Below are 27,376 nucleotides of genomic sequence, written 5' to 3'. Positions count from 1 at the left end.
ATAGCTGCACTTCTTACACAAACTATAATAATAATAATAATGATACATTTTATTTATATAGCGCTTTTCATATACTCAAAGACGCTTTACAGAGATTTTGAGAACATAGGGAAATGAATAAATAGATAAATAAGTAAATAAATAAATGAACAGAGAAAGGAGACTATGCTATCCTGTATCTGTGCAGTGTGGATGGCTTGATGTTATTTATGTATAGTGTTTTTTCGCTGACTAGATCGCACGCAACAAAAAGCTTTTCACTGTACCTCAGTACATGTGACAATAATAACTAAACTAAACATTTTACTTCATGTTGGGGTATGTTAATTTTGTGAATTGGAAGTAATCGACTAATAGTTTCTCAAAATCTATCAAAAAGCAAACGTGCCATCGACACTGAATTATATGCATATCGGTTAAGAAAGTTTGAAAGTTCGGAGCTTTACGGCTGTTTATGTCATTATGTAAAACAGGTTGAGGGGGAGCAGACAGGTTAAGTTTAATTTAGTTTATTGTCACGTGTACCGAGGTACAGTGAAAAGCTTTTGTTGCGTGGTAACCAGTCAGCAGAAAACCAATACATGATTACAATCGATCCATTTACAGTGTATAGATGCAAGATAAGGGAATAGCATTTGGTGCAAGGTAAAGCCAGCAAAGTCCGATGAAGGATAGTCTGAGGGTCATCAAACACATAGATAGTAGTTCATGATCAGTCAGAATTCTGGCATGATTGCATGATTAATGTGTATAAATAATCCATTTGGATTGTATTTGTAATCAAAGCAAGTCAATTTGTATATTATTTTCTTTAATTTGCTAACTTCATTTAGAAAAGGCATTGATGGAGATTGAATATACAGTTTTGATGTTTAAGACGTGACAGAAAGGGAAGTTAAAGGTGGGAGGAGTTGCTTACTAACCAGGGAGAGTGTCAGAGCTGCACTGAGTGGAGGTACTGGAGGGGTCATCCACCTAGTCAATATAGGTAGAGCTCAAAAGTAAGAAAGATGTAATCACTCTGCTTGGATTCGTACTATGGGCCTTCCACTGTCCAGTGGGATACAGAGGAATGGATATGTGGACAGATTATGGAATGATGTAAAAGCAACAAGATTGTCGTCCAAGGTAACGGGGAAGGCAAGGTTGTAGTGGGAGACTTTTAACTTCCCTGATATTGACTGGAACTTCCTTGGTGCAAGAGGCTTAGATGGGGCAGAATTATCCAAGAGGATTTCTTGAAACAGTATACAGATAGTCCAATAGAGGAGGGACCATACTGGACGTTGTATTGGGAAACAAGCCTGTCCAAGTGAGAAACATTTCTATGGGGAAGTATTTTGGGAACAGTGATCATATCTCCACAGGTTTTAAGATAGTTATGAATAAGGATAAGCCTGGACCTTGGAGATGGCTTTGGGCCTGTACTCACTGGAGTTCAGAAGGATGAGGGGAGGGGGGGGGGGGGGGGGGGGTCTCATGGAAACCTACCGAATAATGAAAGGGCCTAGATAGAGTGGATGTGGAGTGGATGCTTCCAGTAGTGGAAGTGTCTAGGACCAGAGGGTAGACCCCTCATGGATAAAGGAGGGAATTTATGCTTGGAGTCAGAGGATGTAGGTGAGGTCATGCAGGTTTGAAAGGCTGGATGGTCTGCTGTCCCTATTTCTTTAGATCTATGAAATGCGTGGCATGTTAAGGCACTGGCGATATGTAACCGTTCCCAGACACTGTTCATGACACTGTTCATACTCAATGCTCATTGAATAATATACTCATTGAATTGTTCAAGTATTCACATGTTTACATTGTAGAAATACAAGATTGCTTCCCATCATGATGAACAAATGTTTGTTGGAGACAAACATCAAACCTTGGGAAATTAAATTAATATAAGCACATTACCGAGGAGCAAACGGATGCTATTGAAAGTGAATAAATTTAGTTTGGATAGTTTACCACCTTGCAAGGTTAGGGTATTTTGGAGGCTCAGCATGGGACACACAGCACAACATTGAGGCTAGCGCAAAGGTGGAATTAGGCAATCGACAAAGGAATGCCTGCGCTAAATTGTGGACATTGGCAAAATTGGATAGAAGCCAAAATAACATAAATGCATGAGACCTGATACGGAACCAAAAGATTGTGACAATATAGTGAATCCATTACCTTGCAGTTTACAAAAAAAGTAGACAGCCTAACCTTTCATTCGCGAACAGCACATCTAATTATCTTGTGGACACAAGGAATTGCAAATGTTGGGTTGCTAAAAAAGAGACACAATGGTCATAAGGCCATAAGTAATAGGAGCAGAATTAGGCCATTCGGTTCATCAAGTGTACTCTGCCATTCAATCATGGCTGACCTATCTCTCCTAACCCCATTCTGCCTTCTCCGCATAACCCCTGACACCCTTACTAATCAAGAATCTATCTATCTCTGCCTTAAAAGGCAGAGATATGCTGGACAATGCTGGAGTAACAGCGGGTCAGGCAGCATCTCTGGAGAAATCTGGAGATATTTTTTTTAGAGGTGCTGCCTAACCTGCTGAGTTACTCTAGCACTTTGTGTCTTCATCAAAATATCTTTGGATTTAATATTAGGCTGCAAACCAAAATGTGCTACACACTTAAGGAAGCATAAAAGGTTGTTTGCAATTCAGTTTTGCAACTGAAAGTTATATGCAGATGAGTAACTGCCAGAGAAAAATATTAATACTTAGATGGGCCTTTTAATAATGCTGAGTTAGCTACTCTCTGTATTACATTTGTGCACATCTTTGCAATGACTGAGACTTATTTGTGTTTAGAATACAATTACTTACAGCTGGTGCACATTGATCTAGTGGCACAAACAATTTTGTGTCTTATAAATATTCGTAAATCTTTTGTTCTCAAGGCTCTGAGTGACTTTTAAAAACATTACTTGTTGAAATGTCCAATTGCCAAAATTGCTCTTATTTAAAATGTACACATATGGTAATGTTTAATTTGTTCTTTCTTATATTTAAATAAAAACCATGACAGCAGCTAGTGTCTGTTCTCCAGCCGGCTTCATGTCACATCAAGAGTATTCTAGTTATTTTGAATAAGAGCCAAAACTATTGGCTTTATTTTCTGGCATTCGCTTGACTTTGAGGTTTAAATGTCTGGGGCAAGCATTTAATAAAAAATTAAAATCGAGGGTGTAATTTCTATTGTATCGCATTCATCTAAAGCAGGAAAATTGAATTTTGTATGAATTCAACATGCAATAATATATTTATCCATTGCTTTAACATGCAACAGGCCTTCATTGCCGGGTCAAGAACCCTGCACTTACAACAACTGGGACTTGCTAAATCTGGCATCTCTGTATACTCTGGATAGAAGGAATGGATGACATTTCGGGTCAAGACCCTTATTCAATCTGAAGAGAGGTCTCGACCTGAAACATCACCTATTCCTTCCATCCAGAGATGCTGCCTGTCCGGTGAATTATTCCAGCATTTTATGTTTATCTTCGGTGTAAACCAGCTTTTGCAGTTCCTTCCTACACATCTCTGTATTCTGTCTCAGTGTACTACTGCTATACACTTGTACTGTATCTGAGATATGTATCGAAGTGCTTATGTATAGTGATACTTGTACTAAACTGTAAACAGAAATTAATTTCACTTTACCTCGGTACGTTCGACAATAAAGTACCATTGAATAAAATAGTCGTTATTTCGGTCCCACTAAGATTGAGAGGTTACTGATTAATTCAGTTCTGACCTTTCTTTAAGTTTGCATAATCTGTTTTCTCTGCATCTGTTTTATATAGAACATAGAACAGTATAGCATAGGAACAGGCCCTTCGGCCCACAATGTCCGTGCTGAACATGACCAACCCTTATCTGCCATCACATAATCCATATCCTGCCATTCCCTCCATCTCATCTGCCTATCTAAGTAGCTTCAATCTCTGTCTTTCTCCTAATCTCAGGATATTACCTCTCATTCTTCTGAATTTAAGAGTGCATTAGCCAGTCAGTGTTCACTCGCGTGACAAACCTATCATCTCAGGAAAAGATCACATTTGAAATCTTCAAACGATGTTCCTTTTATTTGCCATGAATGAGCTGGTCATCTGGAATGAGTCAAATTGAAAGGGGTCTCTTGACATTTTCATGTACGATCTGATACTTTATTGTGGATTTTCTTCTCCTTGGAAAACACTGCATAAAATATTTGCCCACTAAATGAGCCACATTAGATTAAAGTGTGGATAATTTTGGAAAGAGTCTTTGAGTTATTCCATTATAGTTATGGCTATCAATTTTTGATTTGTACTGAACCTGCAATGTTACTTATGAGATTATCTTTTTTTTAATTCAGAAAATGGTGAATGTGAACAATCCTCTCTTCCTCCCACTCATTCCACCTCGATCGCAAGGCTTCACCGCAGTCGTTCTCACCTTTGACCGTGTTGAGAGTTTATTCAGAGTGATCACTGAGATTTCCAAAGTGCCCAGTCTTTCCAAGCTGCTGGTTGTGTGGAACAATCAGAATAAGAGCCCTCCTGAAGGTAAGATGTCGAGACGTGCCTCAATAATGGACAGGCGATCGAACCACGGGGTCAGATGATGTCGACTGGATGAGACAAATGCAGTTTTTAGATTCACAATCTTCCTCCAAGTGGCCATAATGCAAGCAAATGAATGATCTTCTGTTACTCATGTTGCCTTGCCACCTCCTTGTGCTTTAAGGGAAAGGGAGCACAAATATAGAATGATTAACAAAATATAACGGGCAAGATGAATAAAGAAAGTCTTTTTTAAATTCAGAGATTGTGGTAATTATGTTGAATTTGTTGCCTGTAAAGTCAGTGGAAACGATCAATGGGGATAGGAGAGAAAGTATTTGCATGGCCTTGGGGGGGGGGGGGGAGAGGGGGAATGTGCAAGAATGGGACTGATGGGTTGACCAACAGTCCCCCTGTGCCATGATGATTCAACACTAGGCAGCTAAATAGTCTGTGTTGTTCTTGCATAATCCGGAAATAAATCTGTGGCCAAGAATTCCTCAGATTCACCACCCTCTGACTAAAGATATTTCTCCTCATCTCCTTCCTTAAAGAATGTCCTTTAATTCTGAGGCGACATCCTCTGGTCCTAGACCCTCCCACTAGTGGAAACATCCTCTCCGCACCCACTGTGTGGGCAGAAAAATCTCTGTTTCTCTGTTCCTTTTTGGTTGTTTCATTGGTCCTTCAACCCAAACATACTTGAATTTGCCTCCCTCTGAATTCCCTAACTTACTAATATTACCAGCATTTTCTGTTTTTATTTTGGATTTCCAGTATAACGCTATTTTGCCACGTTTGACTCTTAACTGCTCTCTAAATTTAGGAGCAATTGAGGGTGGAAAATAAATGGCAGCATTGCTAGAATCTACACATCCCACAATTAAATGTGAAGATAAATGAGAACAGAAAAAGAGTTTGAAGCTTAACAAAATATCACATTGGTCTTTGCGGTTCAGCCTCTGACAAGGGAAGATGATGGAATTGGTGGCTGGGAAAACAGTTGGTAATGGGGACCGAGGTCTTAAGTTATCAGTCACTCTACATGTTATTTTCTTATTTCCACTGTCCTTTTTAAGTCTACGGAAACTATCTAAGCATCTATCCACAGCTTTTGAATAACAGAATGTTTTGTTTGTTGCACACAGCGGATGGACAGTCAACGTGTAAATGTTGCTCTCTGCCACTGTGGTTCATGTCCAGTTATTTGATTTATGGTTTTTACGAGTTTAGAAAGTTCACGAAAATAATTATGTCAACTCTGCTGTCACCCTAATGCAACATAAAATGCAGTCAGCTTCTTTTCAAACACTGATGTCTTTCAGGAAGAAGCAAGTTGTGAACTGGCTGTTGTGCAGATAAGAAAATCATTTCCACCTGGTATTAAGGTCTGCAGTTAGCTCTAATGATTTTTTTTTGTTTCACTTTAAATCTCCATTACTGCTGGTAATGCACAATTTCTTTGGTAAGGATTGTAATTTATGGCCAGTTTGGCTCCAGAAGATATTGGAGATTTGGTCATGAAACAGACTAAAGAATACACGTCCCAATAGTTTGTGGTATTCTGATGTGAAGCAGTGTAGTTCGTATTGTAGTCCACCATATTCAAAGAGCTTCTGTGTTTTTTAGGAAGACAACTACAGCTTTCTGAAATGTGCTAGTTTATAAACTTTACAAATTAATTTCTGCATTGATGAATTGAACTTGGAACACTACACTAATGATTTGCCTTTTCAGGTTGTGTAGGAAAGAACTGCAGATGCCTGTTTAAATCGAAGGTGGACACAAAATGCTGGAGTAACTCAGGCAGCATCTCTGATCTGAAGGTCTCGACCCGAAACGTCACCCATTCCTTCTCTCCAGAGATGCTGCTAGTCTCGCTGAGTTACTCCAGCATTTTGTGTCTACCTTCGATTTAAACCAGCATCTGCAGTTCTTTCCTGCACAACTTGAAAAGGCAAATCATTAGAGCAGTGTTCCAAGTTCAATTCGTCTATGCAAAAATTAATTTGGGTGACAATTTGGGTCGAGACCCTTTTTCAGTCTGAAGAAGAGTCTGGACCCGAAACTTCACCCATTCCTTCTCTCCAGAGATGCTGCCTGTCCCGCTGAGATGCACCAGCATTTTGTGTCGACCTGCCTTTTCAAGTTGTTTGTTTGTACAGTGACCCATATTAATACAGTTTGAAACCTTTGCAGTTCTACTGTTTCCAGTGCCCTCTCCCACAAACTAAAACAAACTGTGCACTGCAAAATTAAACCACAACTTTGACAAAATTGATGAGAAATTCATGGCCCAAGGTATCCTTATGACTACAGCGAGTCATTATTTAGCTGCAAATTGACTTGGAAGAAAGAGAAAAGATGTGCTTGCACGCAAATAATGAACTGTTTCTCTTCTCATATTCTGTTGAACCTTTTTATCTATTTCAGAATTTTTCCCCAAAACAAACACTATGTTTCTAAACATTGATGTAAGCCATGCCTCAGTTTTATGACACATGGACAAGAAAGACATTTTGTATGAGGCAGTGTTTAAAAAGCAGAAAAGGTACATCATTAAATGATTCTCGGGAAGTGCGTGACCTTATCAGCAGGAACTTCCCACCCCTCGTCCGGCATTTCATCTCTGACAGTGGAGCTCTGCTTACTCTCACCTCCCTACATCCCAGCCCTTGAACTTGTCTTGCTAGAGTTCTCTACAAATACACTGACTGGAAAGCTGGTATCTCTTAAGCCAGTTTTTAGAATTTGTTCATTTGGTAGTGGATATTTTTCCTCCATATTTCTGAGGGCCTAAGAATTACTCAATTAACCACTTTTGGAATATAGAACAGTACAGCACAGGAACAGGCCCTTCGGCCCACAATGTCTGTGCCGAACATGATCCCAGAACCATCTCTTTATCTGCCTGCACATAATCCATATCTCTCCATTCCTACATATCCATATGCCTATCCAAAAGTCTCTTCAGTGCCACTGTCATATCTGCCTCTACCACCACCACCTCTGACAGCGCATTCCAAGCACACACCACCCTCTATGTGTAAACAAAAATTGCCCCACTTGGACGTTTATCCCAAAGGCAGCGACATTGTTAGGTTCTTACTAAAGAACATGCAAATTCACTGCATGCTTGTTGGAGGTCAGGCTGGAAGAGGCACAGAATGGTGGTTTAAGGTGAAGAAAAGCCAAGGTAAGCTGTCTTTTCAGACAGTGGCTCCCTACCAAAGATCGGGTGACTCTCCCCCATTATTTTTCTCCGAATACTTTCCCCATACTTGAAATTAATTTGCTTATCCAACCTCTCAGATATTCTAGTTCTTGACATAGCCGATTGTTTTGACTGTTGTGTGGTTGGGTTTAATATCTTGTGATGCTGAGTGGGAACTTGTACACATCTTACTGCTGCACAGATATTTCAGTCAACTGCCTCTTCCATATTAGGGAAGTAACTTTTAAATTAATATTCTGAATTTATTCTTTTAATCGTCCAGTATAGGTGGCTGACCTACTAGATTAAAATAATTTTAATATCCAGCTCCACGATCTTTGGCATCCCAGTCTTCTGCCAATTTGTTGACCTACTCCCTCGTTTCTGGATTGTATCCTTCAGCTTTTCATGCCATGTCTCAGTCCTCTCCTCCTCGTCTCAAACCAGACTTCAAAAGCGGCGAACACAATGTCATAACTGGGTCTGCTTTCAGCAGACATTTTGTCAAAAACATCATTTTAAGGAGGCATCAATTAAAAAAATAATCACTCATTTGCAATCTACTACAAATCTCAACAGAGCAGAATGCTGGATCATGTCACATGAACTGCAGGTTTTTGCACAGATTCATGGATTTAATCTCAATAACCTTCCTGGTGCCTTCATGAAATTAATTAAAATGTGTTGCTTTCATTACATTATATATTTTCTATTGTAAAAACAGTTTGAAGATAGACACAAAATGCTGGAGTAGCTCAGTGGGATAGGCAGCATCTCTGGAGGGAAGGAATGGGTGATGTTTCTGGTCAAGACCCTTCTTCAGACTGATGTCAGGGGAATGGGCGGGACAGAGATAGAATGTAGTCGGAGACAAGACTGGTTGGAGAACTGGGAAGTGGGGGGGGGATGGAGAGAGAGAGAGAAAGCAAGGGTTATTTGAAGTTAGAGAAGTCAATGTTCATACCACTGGGGTGTAAGCTACCCAAGCGAAATATGAGGTACTGTTCCTCCAATTTGTGCTGGGCCTCACTCTGATAATGGAAGAGGCCCAGTACAGAAAGATCAGATTGGGAATGGGAGGAGGAGTTAAAGTGCCGAGCAACTGGGAGATCAGATAGGTTAAGGTGGACTGAGCGGTGGTGTTCAGCGCGCTTGGTCTCGCCAATGTACAGAAATTGACACCTGGAACAGCGGATACAGTGGATGAGGTTGGAGGAGGTGCAAGTGAACCTCTGCCTCACCTGAAAAGACTGTCGGGGTCCTTGGTTGGAGTCGAGGGGGGAGGTTAAGGGACAGGTGTTGCATCTCCTGTGGTTGCAGGGGAAAGTACCTGGGGAGGAGGTGGTTTGGGTGGGAAGGGACGAGTTGACGGAGTTGCCGAGGGAACAGTCCCTGCGGAAAGCAGAAAGGGGTGGAGATGGGAAGATGTGGCCAGTTGTGGGATCCGGTTGGAGGTGGCAAAAGTGTTGGAGGATTATATGCTGTATGCGACGGCTGATGGGGTGGAAAGTGAGGACAAGGGGGACTCTGTCCTTGTTACGAATGGGGGGAGGGGGAGCAAGAGCGGAGCTGTGGGATATCGAGGAGACCCTATTGTGAGCCTCATCTACAATGGAAGAGGGGAACCCCCGTTTCGTAAAGAATGAGGACATCTCCAATGATCTAGTATGGAAAACTTCCTGGGCACAGATGCGGCGTAGATGGAGGAATTGTGAGTAGGGGATAGAGTAAAAACAGTTCCCCTGATTTGGTATAAATAACGCAGTGATAGACTTACTGCTGTGATTAAAATACATTTCTTCATCACAACATCTAGCTGCTTAGATTTGTGGTTTATTATTTTAAAAAATGTCATGCCTATGCTCCCAATACAGTAACAAATTAACAAATATACCCGAAAAGCTTGAGGAAGGTTCCCGACCCGAAATGTCACACGAATATTTTTCTCCAGAGATGCTGCCTGACCTGCTGAATTACTCCAGCATTTTGTGTCTATCTTGGGTGTAAACCAGCATCTGCAGTTCCTTTCAACACACTTATCTGTACTTAACTACTGTTGGAAGAGATTTTTTGAGCAACTGGCAAAATATATTTGAGTCCATGTCAAACAATTGTCAGTAATGTTGCAGTTATATGACAGTCGTAATTTGCCATCAATAAGCTGTGTAACTAAGAACAGCTTTGCAATATTACCTATTTGTGTCTTCCAGAGTCAGTGTGGCCCAGGATTGGAGTACCCCTTAAAGTTGTAAGGACCAAAGAAAACAAACTGAGTAATAGATTCTTCCCTTACGATGAAATTGAAACTGAAGCTGTTCTGGCGATTGACGATGATATCATCATGTTGACATCCGATGAGTTGCAGTTTGGCTACGAGGTGAGTCGTATCATTCCATCTACAAGTTTGCTTCAGATGCAAAACAAAACATCTTATGCCATCTCTTGGCATCATATGCATGGAAATATGATTCCCAAGTGTAAATGACAAATGTCGTGGCTACTTTATGCACCAATTTATCATAATCTGGTAATGTATAGGTATTATATTGTTTTACTTCTTTCATTTACCAAAGAAGCTTCCTTTTCTACACGGCTATTTGCAAAGAATTATGTGCCTCACATGTCATGTTTGTACATAGTTGGACATGTTAGCCATTTGGTTAATTCTTGAATTAATTGTGATTTTTTTTTGCCAGATCTGCACAGTGAAAAAATATTATGCAAAATATACTATTTATATATCGATATACTAAAACTCTTGTTTGTTTGTTTGTTTGTTCCTGAACTACAGCCAAAACGGCACACGATAGCGCGATAATTTTAGGCCCACCTTACTCACCGTCGTTCCTTTGGTGCTAATGGAAGAAGTTTCATTGAAATTGGTGTTATATGTTTAGTTATTCACATTTTAAGGTTTAAATCTATCTCCTAGGGAGGGAGGGGGAGGGGGAGGAGGGAGGATAAAAGTTGTTGAGGGGGATGGAGTGGGGGGAGGAGGAGAGAGGGATAGGGAGGAGGAGAGAGGGATAGGGAGGAGGAGAGGGATAGGGAGGAGGAGGGGGAATGGAGTGGGGGGATAAGGGGGAATGGAGTGGGTGAGTGGAGGGGAGAGCATAAAGGGGGTTGAGGAGGGATGGAGTGGGTGAGTGGGGGGGAGAGGAAGGTGTGGAGGGGAGGGAGCTAGACCAATGTAGGAGAGGTTTGGGGGGTTGAGAGGGATGGAGTGGCTGGGAGGGGAAGGGGGGTTGAGGGAGGATGTAGTGGATGAGTGGGGGAGAGGGGATAAGGAGGGTTGAGGGGTCATGGAGTGGGTGGGGGGGATGAGGGGGGATGGAGTGGGGGAAGGGGGGGAGTGGGTGAGGGGAGGAGGGGGGTTGAGGGGGGATGGAGTGGGTGAGTGGGGGGCAGGGGGGGGTTGCACGCAGGGTTGTCGGGGCCCGCAGGAGAGATTCAGACCCAACGGGTCCACTCCTGGCTAGTTATTATTATTATCCTATAGTAAAACACACATTGGTTCAGTTTTTTTTTTATTGTCATGTGTACCGAGGTACAGTGAAAAGCTTTGTTTTTCATGGTCATAAGGAATAGGAGTAGAATTAGGCCATTCAGCCCATCAAGTCTACTCCGCCATTCAATCATGGCTGATCGGTCTCTCCCTCCTAACCCCATTCTCCTGCTTTCTCCCCATAACCTCTGATACATGTACTAATTAAGAATCTAACTATGTCTGCCTTAAAAGTATCCACTGACTTGGCCTCCACAGCCTTCTGTGGCAAAGAATTCCACAGATTCACCACCCTCTGACTAAAGATCCTTACTGATCAGACAATACTGTACTTAAATATAAAGCTCAGACTGAAGTGCAATAATAGAGTAAAGGGAAAGATACAGGGTGCAGAATATAGTTCTCAGCATTGTAGCGCACCAGTTCTTTGGACAAAACCCAATGTCCGCAATGGGGTAGAGGTGAATCTGACAGTACCCTAGCTTATGGAAGGACTGTTCAGAAGCCTGTTAAAAGAGGAGAAGAGTGTAGGAAAGAACTGCAGAAGCTGGTTTACACCGAAGATGGACACAAAATGCTGGAGTAACTCAGCGGACAGGCAGCATCTCTGGGTAGAAGGAATGGGTGACGTTTCGGGTCGAGGCCCTCGTGCAGACACTGAGGAATGGTCTTGACCCGAAACGTCACCCATTCCTTCTATCGAGGTATGCTGTCTGTTCCGTCCGCTGAGTTACTCCAGAATTTTGTGTCTAACAGAGGGAAAGAAACTGTTCCCAAGTCTGGTAGTGCGCACTTTCCTGCTTTCCGACCTGAAACATTGCTTATCCATATCCTCCAGAGAAGCTTCCTGGCCGACTGATTTACTCCAGCACTGGTGTTTTGTAATCCAGCATCTGCAGTTCCTTGTGTCCACAGTATTATCTAACACTTCAACAATCAGTCAATTACACACAAAATGCAACAGACAATTTAGCCTGTTCCTAAATTACCTTCAATTTTGAAATGAAAACCACTCATTTGACAAGTAGTGCCAAGTTTCCGCATTTAAAATTATGTAATTTAAAATGGATATCTGCTTCTTTTCATTAAGAAATTCTGTTTTAAATTTTGGCAATATGTCTTGCCTTCATGTTGGATTGAATTAATTTTCTTCCCTCTTTTGAAGAGTAACAGAGCTATTATTCCTGTAAAAAGGCATTCCTACCTACTTGCTCCATCAGACTTGAAACGTTGTTTAATATCTCAACTCAGCCTCTGAGTAAATCACTAAAACATGTATAAATAAACTTATCCAAGGTTTCTGTCTTGTCTCTAAAGTACATTTTTAGAGTGGCATGTCACAGCATAAAACCTCATAATGAAATGAATCGTGCAGCATTTCAGCTGAACGCTATCTTGTCAAATGTGCAGCTCCTTCAACAACTAAGTACAAGACAGATACCCAACAAGTGATGTCGGTGTGGAACAGTGTGGAAAGGAATAAAGAGGTTTCTTACACATAATAAACGCAAGTGTTCTCCATAGATCACAATTAGCTGACTTTGCAGAACTTTCAAAATGGTAAAAGTATGGCAATGGATGTTCATGTTCTTGAAATACCTTCTTGTTACCTTCCATCTCATCCACCATCCCTCCACTTAATCCACTTCCCTCCACTCATGTTAAATAACAATGCTGGACAGGGAGCAATTGTGGAGGGAATGGACAGGCAGTGTTTCGGGTTGGGAAACTACTTGTCTATAGAAGGATCCCAACCCAAAACTCCGTATGCCCATTCCCTCCATGGATGCTGCCTGACCCGTTGAGTTCCTCCAGCACTTTGTTTTTACTCAAGATACCAGAGTCTGCCATCTCCCCGTACAACCTTGCCATTGTCCTGTTACACTCCAGTCACTTTCATCTCCTTGTTCTCTTTCCTTCCAGTATTCTGCTCATTCATTCCTCTAATTGATCCTCATTGTTATCCTTAGAATACGTATGAAACTTGAGGATTTCCTTAAAAATACAATTCACTTATTTCTTACAAAGCAAATTACTTTAAGTACTTATAAATAATCGATTTGTTTAACTTTTTATTTATATATTACTAAAACTCTCATCTTGTATATTTGTGGGTTTGTGGATATATTTGTTCTCGAAATACAGCCAAAACGGTGCACGATAGCGCAACAATTTTAGGCCCACCCTATTCACCATTCCCACGCGGTCTCAATAAATCAAGTATTGTCACTTTTTAAAAACAATTAACAATAAACTTTAATAAATGCACTTCCCCCCGCCGGGAGGACCAGCGCCCGTCCCAGCCTGCCCCGCGCCTGACCTTCCTCCCGTGGTGCAGCGCAGTGGCAGAGGGTCAAACAAGATGACTGTCGCCGCTGTTCGCCTACAGAGGAGAGGTTTCAGGTCCACGGCTCGCTCTGGCCGCAGCGCTGGCCACACAGGGCCGAGATGAGTGGCTCCTTCTCCCCCCTCGCCTGCATACGGCCCCGGGGGACACTCCCCGGCCGGCAACAGGTCCACGGATCGTCAGTTGGGGGAGGATAGTCTGGCACGCAGGAGAGGTTTGCACCCAACAGGGGTTGCCGCGCCTGCAGGAGAGATTTGCACGGAGGGTTGCCAGGCCCACAGAAGAGATTTTAAAAATCACTTTTTCTTACGTAAGATAGCCGCCGATCACTTTTTCAACTTTAATACTTACGTAAGATGGCCACCGCATCTGCACGTGCGCAGTTGGGAGAGGGTTGCCGCTCGGAGGGGGGCGGGACTCGCACGTGTGATGGGAGTGGCGGCCAATGAAGGGGGGGGTGAGGAGAGCTCTCCTGCTGCTGGCCGCACGAGACATTTGCACGGAGGGTTGCCAGGCCCGCAGGAGAGGTTTGTACCCAATGGGGGTTGCCACGCCTGCAGGAGAGATGTGGACCCAACGTGTCCACGCCCGTCTAGTATCAACTAAAAATTTAGCACATTCCATTCAACGCTGAAAACCCTGTACCATAACCATATGTCCTGCTTTGTGCAATTAGTTGATTTGTAGTGGGTCTGCAGGATAATTGCTCATTAGGTTAGTGAGATCATTATTCATTTAGAATGAGGAAGTCTGCAACTATTTTAGATACTGGACTGTGTCTATCTAAAGCTGAATTAATTTCTAGTGATTGTTGGAGCTTCAGATTACACTGAATCAAGTAAAGTGCAATTTTCAATTCAGTTCCAGCTTTAACATTCCTTTTCCGTACTCCACACTATTTTACACTGTAGTGCTCAATTCTCTCCCACCAATTCTCTTCTTCCCATCTGTTATCAGGCTTCTGAATGGTCCCTCCATAAACTAGACTAATGTCCGATTCACCTCTATCTGTATGTGATCCATATCCCTCCATTCCCTGCAATATCCTTGTGCCTGTCTAAAAGGCCTCCTAAAGCCTCCACAACCAGCATCACCATCTCATCTCCCGGCAAGTCATAGCTACAGTATATACCATCGACAAAATGCACTACAACAGTTTACCAAGATGTTGTTAACAGCACTACCAAAACATCATTACACACTATGTAGATGGACAAAAGCAGCAAGTGTGTGTGTCGCGTGCCATTCCCTTGTCTCACTACTACTAAATGGCCCCTGAATTTATCGGTTCCAATTTTGGTGGTTGCTCCCATCCCTAACAACAACCCTCAAGTATGGTGGCCACGATATTGACCATCGCTTTCCATGCTGTTTAAGTCAGGCAAGGCATCATATGAATGCCAGTCAATTTCTTCCACCAAAGTCCCCGGATCCCTGCTAGCTACCCCAATTGCGCCCTCTCCTACCTGCGTCGCATAATTTTGGCGTATTTTTGCCGGGCAGCAAAATGGCACAGCGGTAGAGTTGCTGCCATACCACGCCAGAGACCCAGGTTCGATCCCGACTACAGGTGCTGGCAGTATGAAGTTTGTACATTGTCCCTGTGACCTGCGTGGGTTTTCTTCAAGATCTTCGGTTTCCTCCCACACTCCAAAGACGTACTTGTTTGTAGTTTAATCGGCTTGGTAGAAGTGTAAATTGTTCCTAATGTGTGTTGGATAGTGTTAATGTGCATGGATCGCTGGTCGCCGTGGACTCTGAGCCGAAGGGCCTGTTTCTGTGCTGTATCTCTAAACTAAACTAAACATGCAGTATGACTCCAATGCCGTCTCACGCAATGTTTGAAAGGAATGATGAAATTGATACGCTTGGTTCAGTGCCCTCCATAATGTTCAGGACAAAGACCCATCATTTATTTATTTGCCTCTGTACTCCACAATTTGAGATTTATAATAGAAAAAATCACATGTGGTTAAAGTGCACATTGTCAGATTTTATGAAAGGGTATTTTTATATGTTTTGGTTTCACCATGTAGAAATTACAGCTGTGTTTATACATAGTCGCCGTCCCCCCCCCCCCCCCCCCCCCTCCCCCCACTTCAGGGCACCATAATGTTCGGGATACATGTTTGTAAGTGTTCAGGTGTGTTTAATTACTTTGTTAATGCAGGTATAAGAGAACTCTCAGCACCTAGTCTTTCCTCCAGTCTTTCCATCACCTTTGGAAACTTTTATTGCTGTTTATCAACATGTGGACCAAAGTTGTACCAATGAAAGTCAAAGAAGCCATTATGAGACTGAGAAACAAGAATAAAACTGTTAGAGACATCAGCCAAACCTTAGACTTACCAAAATCAAAAGAAAGCCAATGGAATGTTGGCATTTATAACAAGAGGAGTTGAGTATAGGAGCAAAGAGGTCCTGCAGTTGTACAGGGTCCTAGTGAGACCACACCTGGAGTACTGTGTGCAGTTTTGGTCTCCAAATTTGAGGAAGGATATTCTTGTTATTGAGGGCGTGCAGCGTAGGTTTACTAGGTTAATTCCCGGAATGGCGGGACTGTCGTATGTTGAAAGACTGGAGCGACTAGGCTTGTATACACTGGAATTTAGGATGAGAGGGGATCTTATTGAAACATATAAGATTATTAAGGGGTTGGACACGTTAGAGGCAGGAAACATGTTCCCATGTTGGGGGAGTCCAGAACCATGGGGCCACAGTTTAAGAATAAGGGGTAGGCCATTTAGAACAGAGATGAGGAAAAACTTTTTCAGTCGGAGAGTTGTAAATCTGTGGAATTCTCTGTCTCAGAAGGCAGTGGAGGCTAATTCCCTGAATGCATTCAAGAGAGAGCTAGATAGAGCTCTTAAGGATAGCGGAGTCAGGGGATATGGGGAGAAGGCAGGTACGGGGTACTGATTGAGAATGATCAGCCATGATCACATTGAATGGTGGTGCTGGCTCGAAGGGCCGAATGGCTTACTCCTGCACCTATTGTCTATTGTCATTAAGAAGAAAGATAGCACTGGTGAGCTTACTAATCGCAAAGGGACTGGCAGGCCAAGGACGACCTCCACAGCTGATGACAGAAGAATTCTCTCTATAAAAAAGAGAAATCCCCAAGCACTTGTCGGACAGATTAGAAACACTCTTCAGGAGTCAGGTGTGGATTTATCAATGACCACTGTCTGCAGAAGACTTCATGAACAGAAATACAGAGGTGACACTGCAAAATGCAAACCACTGGTTAGCTGCAAAAATAGGATGGCCAGGTTACAGTTTGCCAAGAAGTACTTAAAAGAGCAACCACAGTTCTGGAAAAAGGTCTTGTGGACAGATGAGATGATGGTTAACTTATATCAGAGTGATGGCAAGAGCAAAATATGGAGGAGAGAAGGAACTGCCCAAGATCCAAAGCATACCACCTCATCTGTGAAACACAGTGGTGGGGGTGTTATGGCCTGGGCATGTATGGCTGCTGAAGGTACTGGTTCACTTATCTTAATTGATGATACAACTGCTGATGGTAGTAGAATAATGAATTCTGAAGTGTATCGACACATCCTATCTGCTCAAGTTCAAACAAATGCCTCAAAACTCATTGGCCGGCGGTTCATTCTACAGCAAGACAATGATCCCAAACATACTGCTAAAGCAACAATTTTTCAAAGCTAAAAAATGGTCAATTCTTGAGTGGCCAAGTCAATCACCTGATCTGAACCAATTGAGCATGCCTTTTATATGCTGAAGAGAAAACTGAAGGGGACTAGCCCCCAAAACAAGCATAAGCTAAAGATGGCTGCAATACAGGCCTGGCAGAGCATCACCAGAGAAGACACCCAGCAACTGGTGATGTCCATGAATCGCAGACTTCAAGCCGTCATTGCATGCAAAGGATATGCAACAAAATACCAAACATGACTACTTTCATTTACATGACATTGCTGTGTTCCAAACATTATGGTGCCCTAAAATGGGGGGACTATGTATAAACACTGCTGTAATTTCTACATGGTGAAACCAAAATGTATAAAAATGACCTTGATTAAAATCTGTCAATGTGTACTTTAACCACATGTGATTTGTTTTCTGTTACAAATCTCAAATTGTGGAGGGCGGAGGCAAATAAATAAATGATGGGTCTTTGTCCCAAACATTATGGAGGGCACTGTACCTGGAACTTAAGTGGAATGAGCAAGTAGATGCTTCTGCTTAAAACCATTTCTGAGTGAGTGGAAGAAAGGTTATGCGCGTACATGTGAGCAGCATGTGGTGGATCTGGACTTTCAAAAAGCCTTTGACAAGGTCCCACACAAGAGATTAGTGTGCAAAATGAGAGCACATGGTATTGGAGAGTAGGGTATTGACATGGATAGAGGACTGGTTGGCAGACAGGAAGCAAAGAGTGGGAATTAACGGGTCCTTTTCAGAATGGCGGGCAGTGACTAGTGTGGTGCCACAAGGCTCAGTGCTGGACCCCAGTTATTTAGAACATATATTAACGATTTTACAAGGGAATTAAATGTGACATCTCCAAGTTTGCGGATGACACAAAGCTGGGTGGCAGTGTGAGCTGTGACGAGGATGCTATGAGGCTGCAGGGTGACTTGGACAGGTTGGGTGAATGGGCAGATGCATGGCAGATGCAGTATAATGTGGATAAATGTGACGTTATCCACTTTGGTGGCAAGAGCAGGAAGGCAGATTATTATCTGAATGGTTTTAGATTAGGAAAAGGGGAGGTGCAATGAGACCTGGGTGTGCTTGTACATCAGTACAGCAGGCGGTGAAGAAAGTGAATGGCATGTTGGCCTTCATTGCGAGAGGATTTGAGTTTAGGAGCAAGGAGGTCCTACCTGGTAAGACCGCACCCAGAATATTGTGTGCAATTTTGGTCTCCTCATTTGAGGAAGGACATTATTGCTATTGAGGGAGTGCAGCGTAGGTTCACCAGGTTAATTCCCAGGATGGCAGGACTGACATATGATGAAAGAATGGGTGGACTGGGCTTGTATTCACTGGAATTTAGAAGGATGAGAGTGGATCTTATAGAATCATACACAATTCATAACGGGTTTGACAGGCTAGATGCAGGAAAAATGTTCCCGATGTTGGGGGAGTCCAGACCAGGGGTCACAGTTTAAGAATAAGGAGTAGGCCATTTAGGACTGAGATGAGAAAAACTTCTTCACCCAGAGTGTTGTGAATCTGTGGAATTCTATGCCACAGAAGGCAGTGGAGGCCAATTGACTGGATGTTTTCAGGAGAGAGTTAGATTTAGCTCTTAGGGCTAAATGAATCAAGTGATATGGAGGAAAAGCAGGAACGGGGTACTGATTGTAGATGATCAGCCATGATCATATTGAATGATGGTGCTGGCTCGAATAGCCGACTCCTACACCTATTTTTCTATGTTTATATCACAGTCATAGCAGCAACGGTTTGTCCTTCAGCCACTCGATAAACTGCATTGTATGAGCTACAATAATACTACTGCCAGACGTTGGGTATATGCAGCTGAATATAACAGCCTAAGGATTGCAAAATTCTGAAAATTATTTAGAATTTTATATTTTTAGATTACTAAATTTGTTTTGAACCTTTGATTTAATTGAAAGCTCAATTGAAAGAATCTGGTGCAATCCACCTATCCTTGAATTATATTAGAAACATTACATCGTCTTAGAGTCATATAGCATGGAAACTGGCCCTTTGGTCCAACTCATCCATGCTGACCAACATGCCCCATCTATGCTAGCCCCATCTATGCTAGTCCCATTTGGCTCATATTCCTCCACCTTTCCTATCCATGTATCTGACCAAGTCACTCAAATGCTGTTATGGTACAGTTAATACTCATTAGTAGTAATTGTTAAGTTATACCATTTGCTTAAGACTCGTGAGTTTATGGTATGGTACTGAGACACATAGAGCAGAACGATCCTAGGCTTCTTGAGAACTTTCACAGTTGATGGAGAAGCATAGCACTTTTATCATGGATTCATGTCTCAGAGACACATCTTCGGACATCATTGCTACTGACAAAATAAACAATTGGTTGTGATGTGAATCTTGAGCAAAAGAACAAAGTTTTGCTGAAGGACTTGTGGGAGCAAGCTGGTGTCCAGAGCCTCCGTCAAATGCTGAGAAACAGGAAATCGCAGGTGTTGGTTACAAAAAACCCCACAAGCTGCAGGAATAACTCAACAGGTCAGGCAGCATCCCTGGGAATGATCCCAGGAATGAGTGGGTTAACATATGATGAGTGTTTGATGGCACTGGGCCTCCACTCACTGGAATTTAGAAGGATGAGGACGGACCTCATAGAAACGTACCGAATAGTGAAAGGGTTTTCTATTCTAAGGATAGAGTGGATGTGGAGAGGATGGTTCCACTAGTGGGAGAGTCTAGGACCAGAGGTCATAGCCTCAGAATTAAAGGACCTTCCTTTCAGATGTGCAGCACTTTGGTCAACGTGGGTTGTTTTTAAATGTGCTATACAAATAAATTGACTTGACTTGACTTGACTTTAGGAAGGAGATGAGCAGAAATTTATTTAGTCAGAGGGTGGTGAATCTGTGGAGGCCATCAATGGATATTTTTAAGGCAGAAATAGATTCTTGATTAGTACAGGTGTCGGGTTATGGGGAGAAGGCAGGAGAATGGGGTTAGGAGGGAGAGATAGATCAGCCATGATTGAATGGCGGAGTAGACTTTATGGGCCAAGTGGCCTAATTCTCCTCCTATCACATGACCTCATGTCAACACAAATAGGTGATGATTCAGGCCAGACACTTCTTCAAACCCAAAAAGTCACCTATCCATGTTCTCCAGAAATGCTGCCTTGACCCGCTGAGTTACTCCAGCACTCTATCTTTATTTTCCCTACAATTACTTATTGGGGATAAATAACGATAAATATACATTTGTACAAGTACCTCATTTTCTGTTTGAAAAAGTTAATTCTACATAATTGGAGAATGTAAAATCTATTAGTGAGCTAGTTTTTCTTTCTGAATTGAAATGGTGGATGTTTGGCCTGAGTGTGGTAGGTCAGTACTAATTGTATCACCAGGATATTATGTGAATAAAATTGTACGTCGATGCATGAATGAAATAAGCACAAATGGGAAAACACGCCGTTGTCTTGAAAATTGGCATATTATTTATATTCCTGATTATAGCAATGTCAATTACAACTGCTGGGAAATGCATTCTACCCCCAAGCTAGCTTTCCTGAATCATAAGCATATGTGCTGCAAACTTTATTCTAGTTCAACTACAGTTGTGCATTCACCTGGAGCCACTTAAAAAATGTTAAGACAATTTTGGCAGAATAAATCAGTGAAATTAGATTTAAAAAATAAAATCCTACTTATACATATTTTGAAAGTTGGCCGCATTTTCCATACCTCATTGTGTGTATTCAAAGTACAACCCATCGCTAAGTTGCTGTCATTCATGCACAGAAAGCTCTGACAAGGAACTCGGTCCTGTTAACATTAAAATGTTCATTCAGTGCTCTGGAAAATAACAGGAACAGGCTGTTTAGCCAATCGGTAAAATCTTTACTGACCTGTCATTGTTTCACACCCGTACTCTTCTCGTGAAATGTGAGAGGTGCCTGGAGCTGAGATCATGATCATAGATAGGAGGACAATTAGGCCATTCAGCCCATCAAGTCTACTCCGCTGTTCAATCATGGCTGATCTATCTCTCCTAACCCCATTCTCCTGCCTTCTCCACATAATCTTCTTCTCCACATAACCTTCTCCACATAACCTCGGATACCCATACTAATCAAGAGTCTATCTATCTCTGCCTTAAAAATATCCATTGACGGCCTCCACAGCCTTCTGTGGCAAAGAATTCCATAGATTCACCACCTGAGGGTGAAGATGTCCCACAAAGACCCTGGATAGCAATGGTAGCAAAAAACAGGAAGCTAATGGCAGACACTGAGAACTTTATGCATTGGAAAGCCAAGAGGCAGGAGTGTTTTATTGTCGTATGTCCCAAAACCGAACAATTACGTTCTTGCAGCAGCAGTACAACATGTTTGTGTAAACAGTACTCAATACATAATATAATAAGCTAAAAAAAAGTTCGATAAATTAAAAATCCAATATAGTGTGTTCAAGAACAAGTATTGGGTGAAATTAAACAGAAAAAATAGGAAAGCAAAAATAAAGTTGTGAACAAAATACAGGTAAATAAAATTAAAGGAGATATAAAATTGCTTTGTTTGAGTTCATGAAGAGCAAGAGGATATAACAATGATCAATGCCTACCAAAGCAGAGATTGTGGCTAATGTTCTCAGTGAATACCTTGTGGTTGCCTTCACAAAGGAAGGTGATGATAATGGCATTGTAATTAAGGAGAATGGTGATTTTTCTTTGATAAACATTTAAGAGATGAAAAGTTAAGGGGCTTAGCTTTTGTTAAAATTTATAAATCTCTGTCTGAAAAAGTGTCCAGACCCGAAACATCACCTATCCATGTTCTCCAGAGATGCTGCCTGACCCACTGAGTTACTCTGGCACTTTTTGTTTTGTAAACCAGCAACTGCAGTTCATTGTTTCTTCTTGATTCCATTGAATGCGTGTAAAATGATCTGTTACAGTGATCTTTAATTCTCACACAGAACACGATGTCTACTCTTTATCCCATCCTTAATTCACATCAGGAATTCTCTCTCTATGGGCGGCACAATGGCACAGCTAGTAAAGCTGCTGCCTCTCAGCGCCAGAGACCCAGGTTCGATCCTGACTTCAGGTGCTGTCTGTGTGGAGTTTGCACATTCTCCCTGCGACCGTGGGTTTCCTCCGAGCGCCCACATCCCAAAGACGTGTGGGTTTGTCGATTAATTTGCCTCTGTAAAGTGTAGGGGATGGGTGCAAACCTGGGATAGAAATAGTGAGAACTGTTGATCGATGGTTGGCATTGATCGGTGGGCCGAAGGACCCATTTCCCTGCCATGTCTTTCAATTCAACAGGTACCACAAAATCAAAAACTGTTCAATATGTTCATAAATTCAGCTCAATAATTCATTGTATGTTTACCGTTTTATAGGATATTTCTAGCAGATATAATATGTTGTATATAAAGGGTTTCCTTATAATCGGCATCCAATCAATTTGTTATTCTTTTTTATCTTTTCCTCTTAATTATTTTACGGCACCATACTTGAAAGTGACATGTTAGAAATATAACACTTTGATTGGAATACCTTCAGAAGAATTTGATTTAACATTCTCTCACTGAACTAATTTTAGGAAATCTGATTATGCTGTGTGTTTATGCTGTCAGAGGTCTGTCTGTTTTCAAACTTACTACATTGTGGAACCGCTGTTTCATGTTAAGGACATGAATGATTTTTGTGTGTTTCACTATAGCATTTCTCCTGGTACTTGTGTTGAATCTATTTTACGAGCACTTGAGTGAAGAAGGAACTATAACTTTTTTTAACCACAAAAATACAGTAAAACGTTTGGTTAAAAAAGATCTATGTACATGTGCATACTTGATTTAATCAGGCAAAGATGTATTGTGATCACCCAGTTGCTATTGAGTGCTACATTTGAGCAGTCATTGAGGACCGTTGCCCCATCTTAAGCACAATTACAATCTTCATCAGTCCGTTAGAAACCATAGTTCTGAAATCTCAGTAAACCAATTTGGCATTATCAATCTTAACTGTAAGAATTTATCTATTTATATATTACTTAAACTCTGATTTTGTTTGTTCCGTATGTTTGTTCCTGTTATTTCTGTGTCCCGTTGTTCCTGTATGCCCTTCTCTCCACAAAAAAACGGAACATGACCCGCACAATATTAGGCCCACCTTACTCACCATTGTCCATGGGGACACATTCATCCAAGTTTCATTCAAATTACTCATATTCTTCAAGTTAGAGAGATTTTAAAGTATAAAAATTACCTTTTTAAACCAATTGCTTGTCATGTTCAGCGTGTGACGTCACAATGGGACCCCGCCCCAGTGCCGGCCAATGAGGGGGGGGGGGGGCAGGGAGTCGCGGCCAACGAGGGGTGGGGTGCTAAATTTAACAAATGCACTCATCCCACCCCCCCCCCCCCCCCCCCCCCCCCGAGAGGACCGGCACCTATCCCGGCACCCATCCCAGCATGCTTCATGCCTGAACTTCCTTCCGTGGAGTAGCGCGGCGCCAGAAGTTGCGCCAGAGGGTCCAACAAGATGGCCGTCACCGCCGATCAGCGCTGCACACACGGGGCACAGGTAAATGCCTTTCGCCGCCAATAGGTCCAGGGATCAGTAGGGTTGCTGGGCCTGGCACGGCCCCGGGTGACACTCCCCACCCGCCACCGACTCCCGCCCAGGGCCCCGGGGGACGCTCCCCGCCCACCAACGAGTGCACGGATGGCAGGGTTGCTGGGCCCGGCACGGCCCCGGGAGACACTCCCCACCTGCCACCGGCTCCTGCCCAAGGCCCCGGGGGGCACTCCCCGCCCGCCAACGGGTGCACGGATCCGCAGGGTTGCTGGGCCCGGCACGGCCCCGGGGGACACTTCCCGCCCATCAACGGGTTCACGGATCGGTAGGGTTGCTGGGCCCAAAGGAGAGCTTTCCCCCCAACGGTTCCGGTCCCAAACCTCTCCTGCATTGGTCCAGCACCCTTTCCTCAACCCTCCCCCTCCTCTCCCCCCCAGTCACCCACTCCTTCACTCCATCCCCCCTCAACCCCCCTTATCCTCCCCTTCCCCCCCACTCACCCACTCAAGTCTCCTGAATGTGGAAACAAGGAACTGCAGATGTCGGTTTAAAAAAATAACACAAAGTACTGGATAATGCAGCGGGTCTGGCAGCATCTCTGGAGAACATTGATAGGTGACGTTTTGGATCCAGACCCTCCTGAAGTCTGAAGAAGGGTCTTGACCCGAAACGTCATCGATCCATGTTCTCCAGAGATGCTGCCTGACCCACTGAGTTACTCCAGCACCCTGTGAAACGTCACCTATCCATGTTCTCTAGAGATGCTGCCTGACCCGCTGAGTTACTCCAGCACCCTGTGAAACGTCACCTATCCATGTTCTCCAGAGATGCTGCCTGGCCCGTTGAGTTACTCCAGCACTTTGTGTCGTCTCTTGAATGTGGAACGGACAAATGAAATATTTTGCTCAACTGTAACTTAATTATCAACTCTATTTGGTTTAAAAAAAACAAATTCTTACCTTTGCAGGCAGATAAGAATTGGTCTTGTCATCATGTTCGTTGCAGACATTGTGGGCCAAACGGCCTGTTCTTGTGCTGTACTGTTCTATCTTCTAACTGCATCTGATGAAATACATCTAATTGACCCAAAACTATTGACGGCTAATTGAATGGAGGTCTTTCTACTAGGTTAGTTTTAGTTTAGTTTATTGTCACGTGTATTGAGGTACAGTGAATGGCTTTTTGCACAGAACTACTGCAGAGAAACAGGCTCTGCTACTCATAGAAAAATAGAAACATAGAAAATGGGTGCAGGAGTAGGCCATTTGGCCCTTCGAGCCTGCACCGCCATTCAATAAGATCATGACTGATCATCCCAAACCAGTATTCACTGGAATTTAGAAGGATGAGAGGGGATCTTATAGAAACAAATATAATTATAAAAGGACTGGACAAGCTCGATGCAGGAAAAATGTTCCCAATGTTGGGGGGTCCAGAACCAGGGGCCACAGTCTAAGAATAAAGGGGAGGCCATTTAAAACTGAGATGAGAAAAAACTTTTTCACTCGGAGAGTTGTGAATTTGTGGAATTCTATGCCACATAAGGCAGTAGAGGCCAATTCACTGGATGAATTTAAAAGAGAGTTGGATAGAGCTCTAGGGGCCAGCGGAATCAAGGGATATGGGGAGAAGGCAGGTACGGGTTACTGATTGTGGTTGATCTGCCATGATCACAATGAATGGCAGTGCTGGCTCAAAGGGCCAAATGGCCTCCTCCTGCACATATTTTCTATGTTTATGTCTATGTCAGTAACCCGTTCCTGCCTTTTCCCTATATCCCTTGATTCTGTTAGCCCTAACTGTTAAATCTAACTCTCTCTTGAAATGTCTGTTCTCGTTGACAAACCTTGTGTTGACTGGTGATTGCTGTAGCTCTGAATTGATTGTGCAATACCCAAATGTATTCTGATGTGACTGAACTTCTGCCCTGAGTTTTGTCAGCAAAAAAAAAGCAAACTGAAAGATGTTATCAGAAGATCCCAGGGCTTTAATGTTTATTGAAGTCTTGGGGGAGGGGAGGTTATTTGTGACTTGGATTGTATGTCGCAGAGTTTTTAGAGTGAAAAAGTAAAAAATAAATATTGGTTTCTCAAAGAAATAAAATGATGCTGATTCAAGACCTGCTAATTAAAGAGTGCGAGATTTGGACAAAAGCACAGTTTCACTGGTAAAGCTTCAGTTTGTACATTTGGCTGTGATTCCCTTGTTAGATTTATGGACTTCAGGGCTTTGGGTACAGGGGATGGATCATTACTTAAAACACACACTGCATTTGTTTAGAAAACCCAAGAGCATCAGCTCACACATTAAACAATTCCCGTCCTGTTTCTGATTATGAATTTTACCGAACAAACAGGAATTGGGCTGCCTAATTAAAGGGCAGTGTGGAAGTGCCAATGGTTAATCTCAATACGATGCATATATTTGCATTCTCTTTGTCTCAAGAATAGGTGATGTTTTGGGTTAGGACCCTTCTTCAGACTGATGGTGGGGAGGGGGGAGGCTAGAAATGTGGAGGGGCAGGAGAAAGCATAGCAGGTCATAGGTGAACACAGGCGGGGGGGGGGGGGGGGGGGAGATAAGCAGACAGACAAAGGCCAGAGATGACACACGCAAGGAACGAGAGAAAGGGCTTCAAGATTTGTGAAGCTAGAGGATTGATGTGCAAATTGAGTAACTTGGGGAAGGAATGGAGGGGAGGGGAGAGATAGGTGCAAGGTCAGCAAGGACTCAGCGGAGTTGAGGGGAGTGGGGATCATGGATGACAAAGGGGATGGTGGGGTTGTTTTGTAGAGGTTACCTAAAGTTGGAGAATTCATTGCTTATTGAATTATTTGAACAACTGTGGTCACTTGTCATAGCGTTACAGAGTTATACAGTGTGGAAATAGACCCTTCCGTCCAACTTGCCCACACCGGCCAACAATGTCCCAGCTACACTTGTCGCACTTGCCTGCGCTTGATCCATATCCCTCCAAACCTGTCTTATATACAGGTATGTAGGTTAATTGGCTGGGTAAATGTAAAAATTGTCCCTAGTGGGTGTAGGATAATGTTAATGTACGGGGATCACTGGGCGGGATCACTGGGCGGCACGGACTTGGAGGGCCGAAAAGGCCTGTTTCCGGCTGTATGTATATGATATGATATGATATGATATATGTACCTGTCTAATTGTTTCTTAAACAATGGGATTGTCCCAGCCTCAACTACCTTTTCTGGCAGCTTGTTCCATACACCCACCTCCTTTCGTTTGAAAGACAATTTAAGTTTATACCAAACCAATCATCCGACAAACCTGTACGCCTTTGGAGTGTAGAAGTAAACCGAAGATCTCGGAGAAAACCTACGCAGGTCGCGGTGAGAACGTAAAAGCTCCGTACAGGTGTCAGGCAACAACTCTACCGCTGCGCCACCGTGCCATCTCGTCTTTCAGCAGTTGCTTTTTCTTTCAATTGTGCGGGCATTTTAGTTTCTTCAGGTTGCTTTAAGATTAAAGCTCAGCACATGGG

The 27,376-nt window shown here is 42.8% G+C and overlaps 1 protein-coding gene across 6 annotated transcripts in view; it reads left to right on the top strand.

The window, feature by feature from the left end:
* The window catches only part of ext2 (exostosin glycosyltransferase 2), a 188,895-nt gene that overhangs the window by 145,012 nt on the left and 16,507 nt on the right, over positions 1-27,376 (top strand). For all 6 annotated transcript variants that reach the window (XM_078415478.1, XM_078415475.1, XM_078415476.1 and 3 more), the window contains 2 exons: positions 4,359-4,548; positions 9,970-10,136. In XM_078415478.1, coding sequence (XP_078271604.1) covers positions 4,359-4,548; positions 9,970-10,136 — 357 coding nt within the window. The remainder of the gene's footprint in view (positions 1-4,358; positions 4,549-9,969; positions 10,137-27,376) is intronic.

The sequence above is a fragment of the Rhinoraja longicauda genome, chromosome 18, assembly GCF_053455715.1.
Source record: "Rhinoraja longicauda isolate Sanriku21f chromosome 18, sRhiLon1.1, whole genome shotgun sequence".
Lineage (NCBI taxonomy): Eukaryota > Metazoa > Chordata > Chondrichthyes > Rajiformes > Arhynchobatidae > Rhinoraja > Rhinoraja longicauda.
This window is presented reverse-complemented; position numbering and strand designations above follow the sequence as displayed.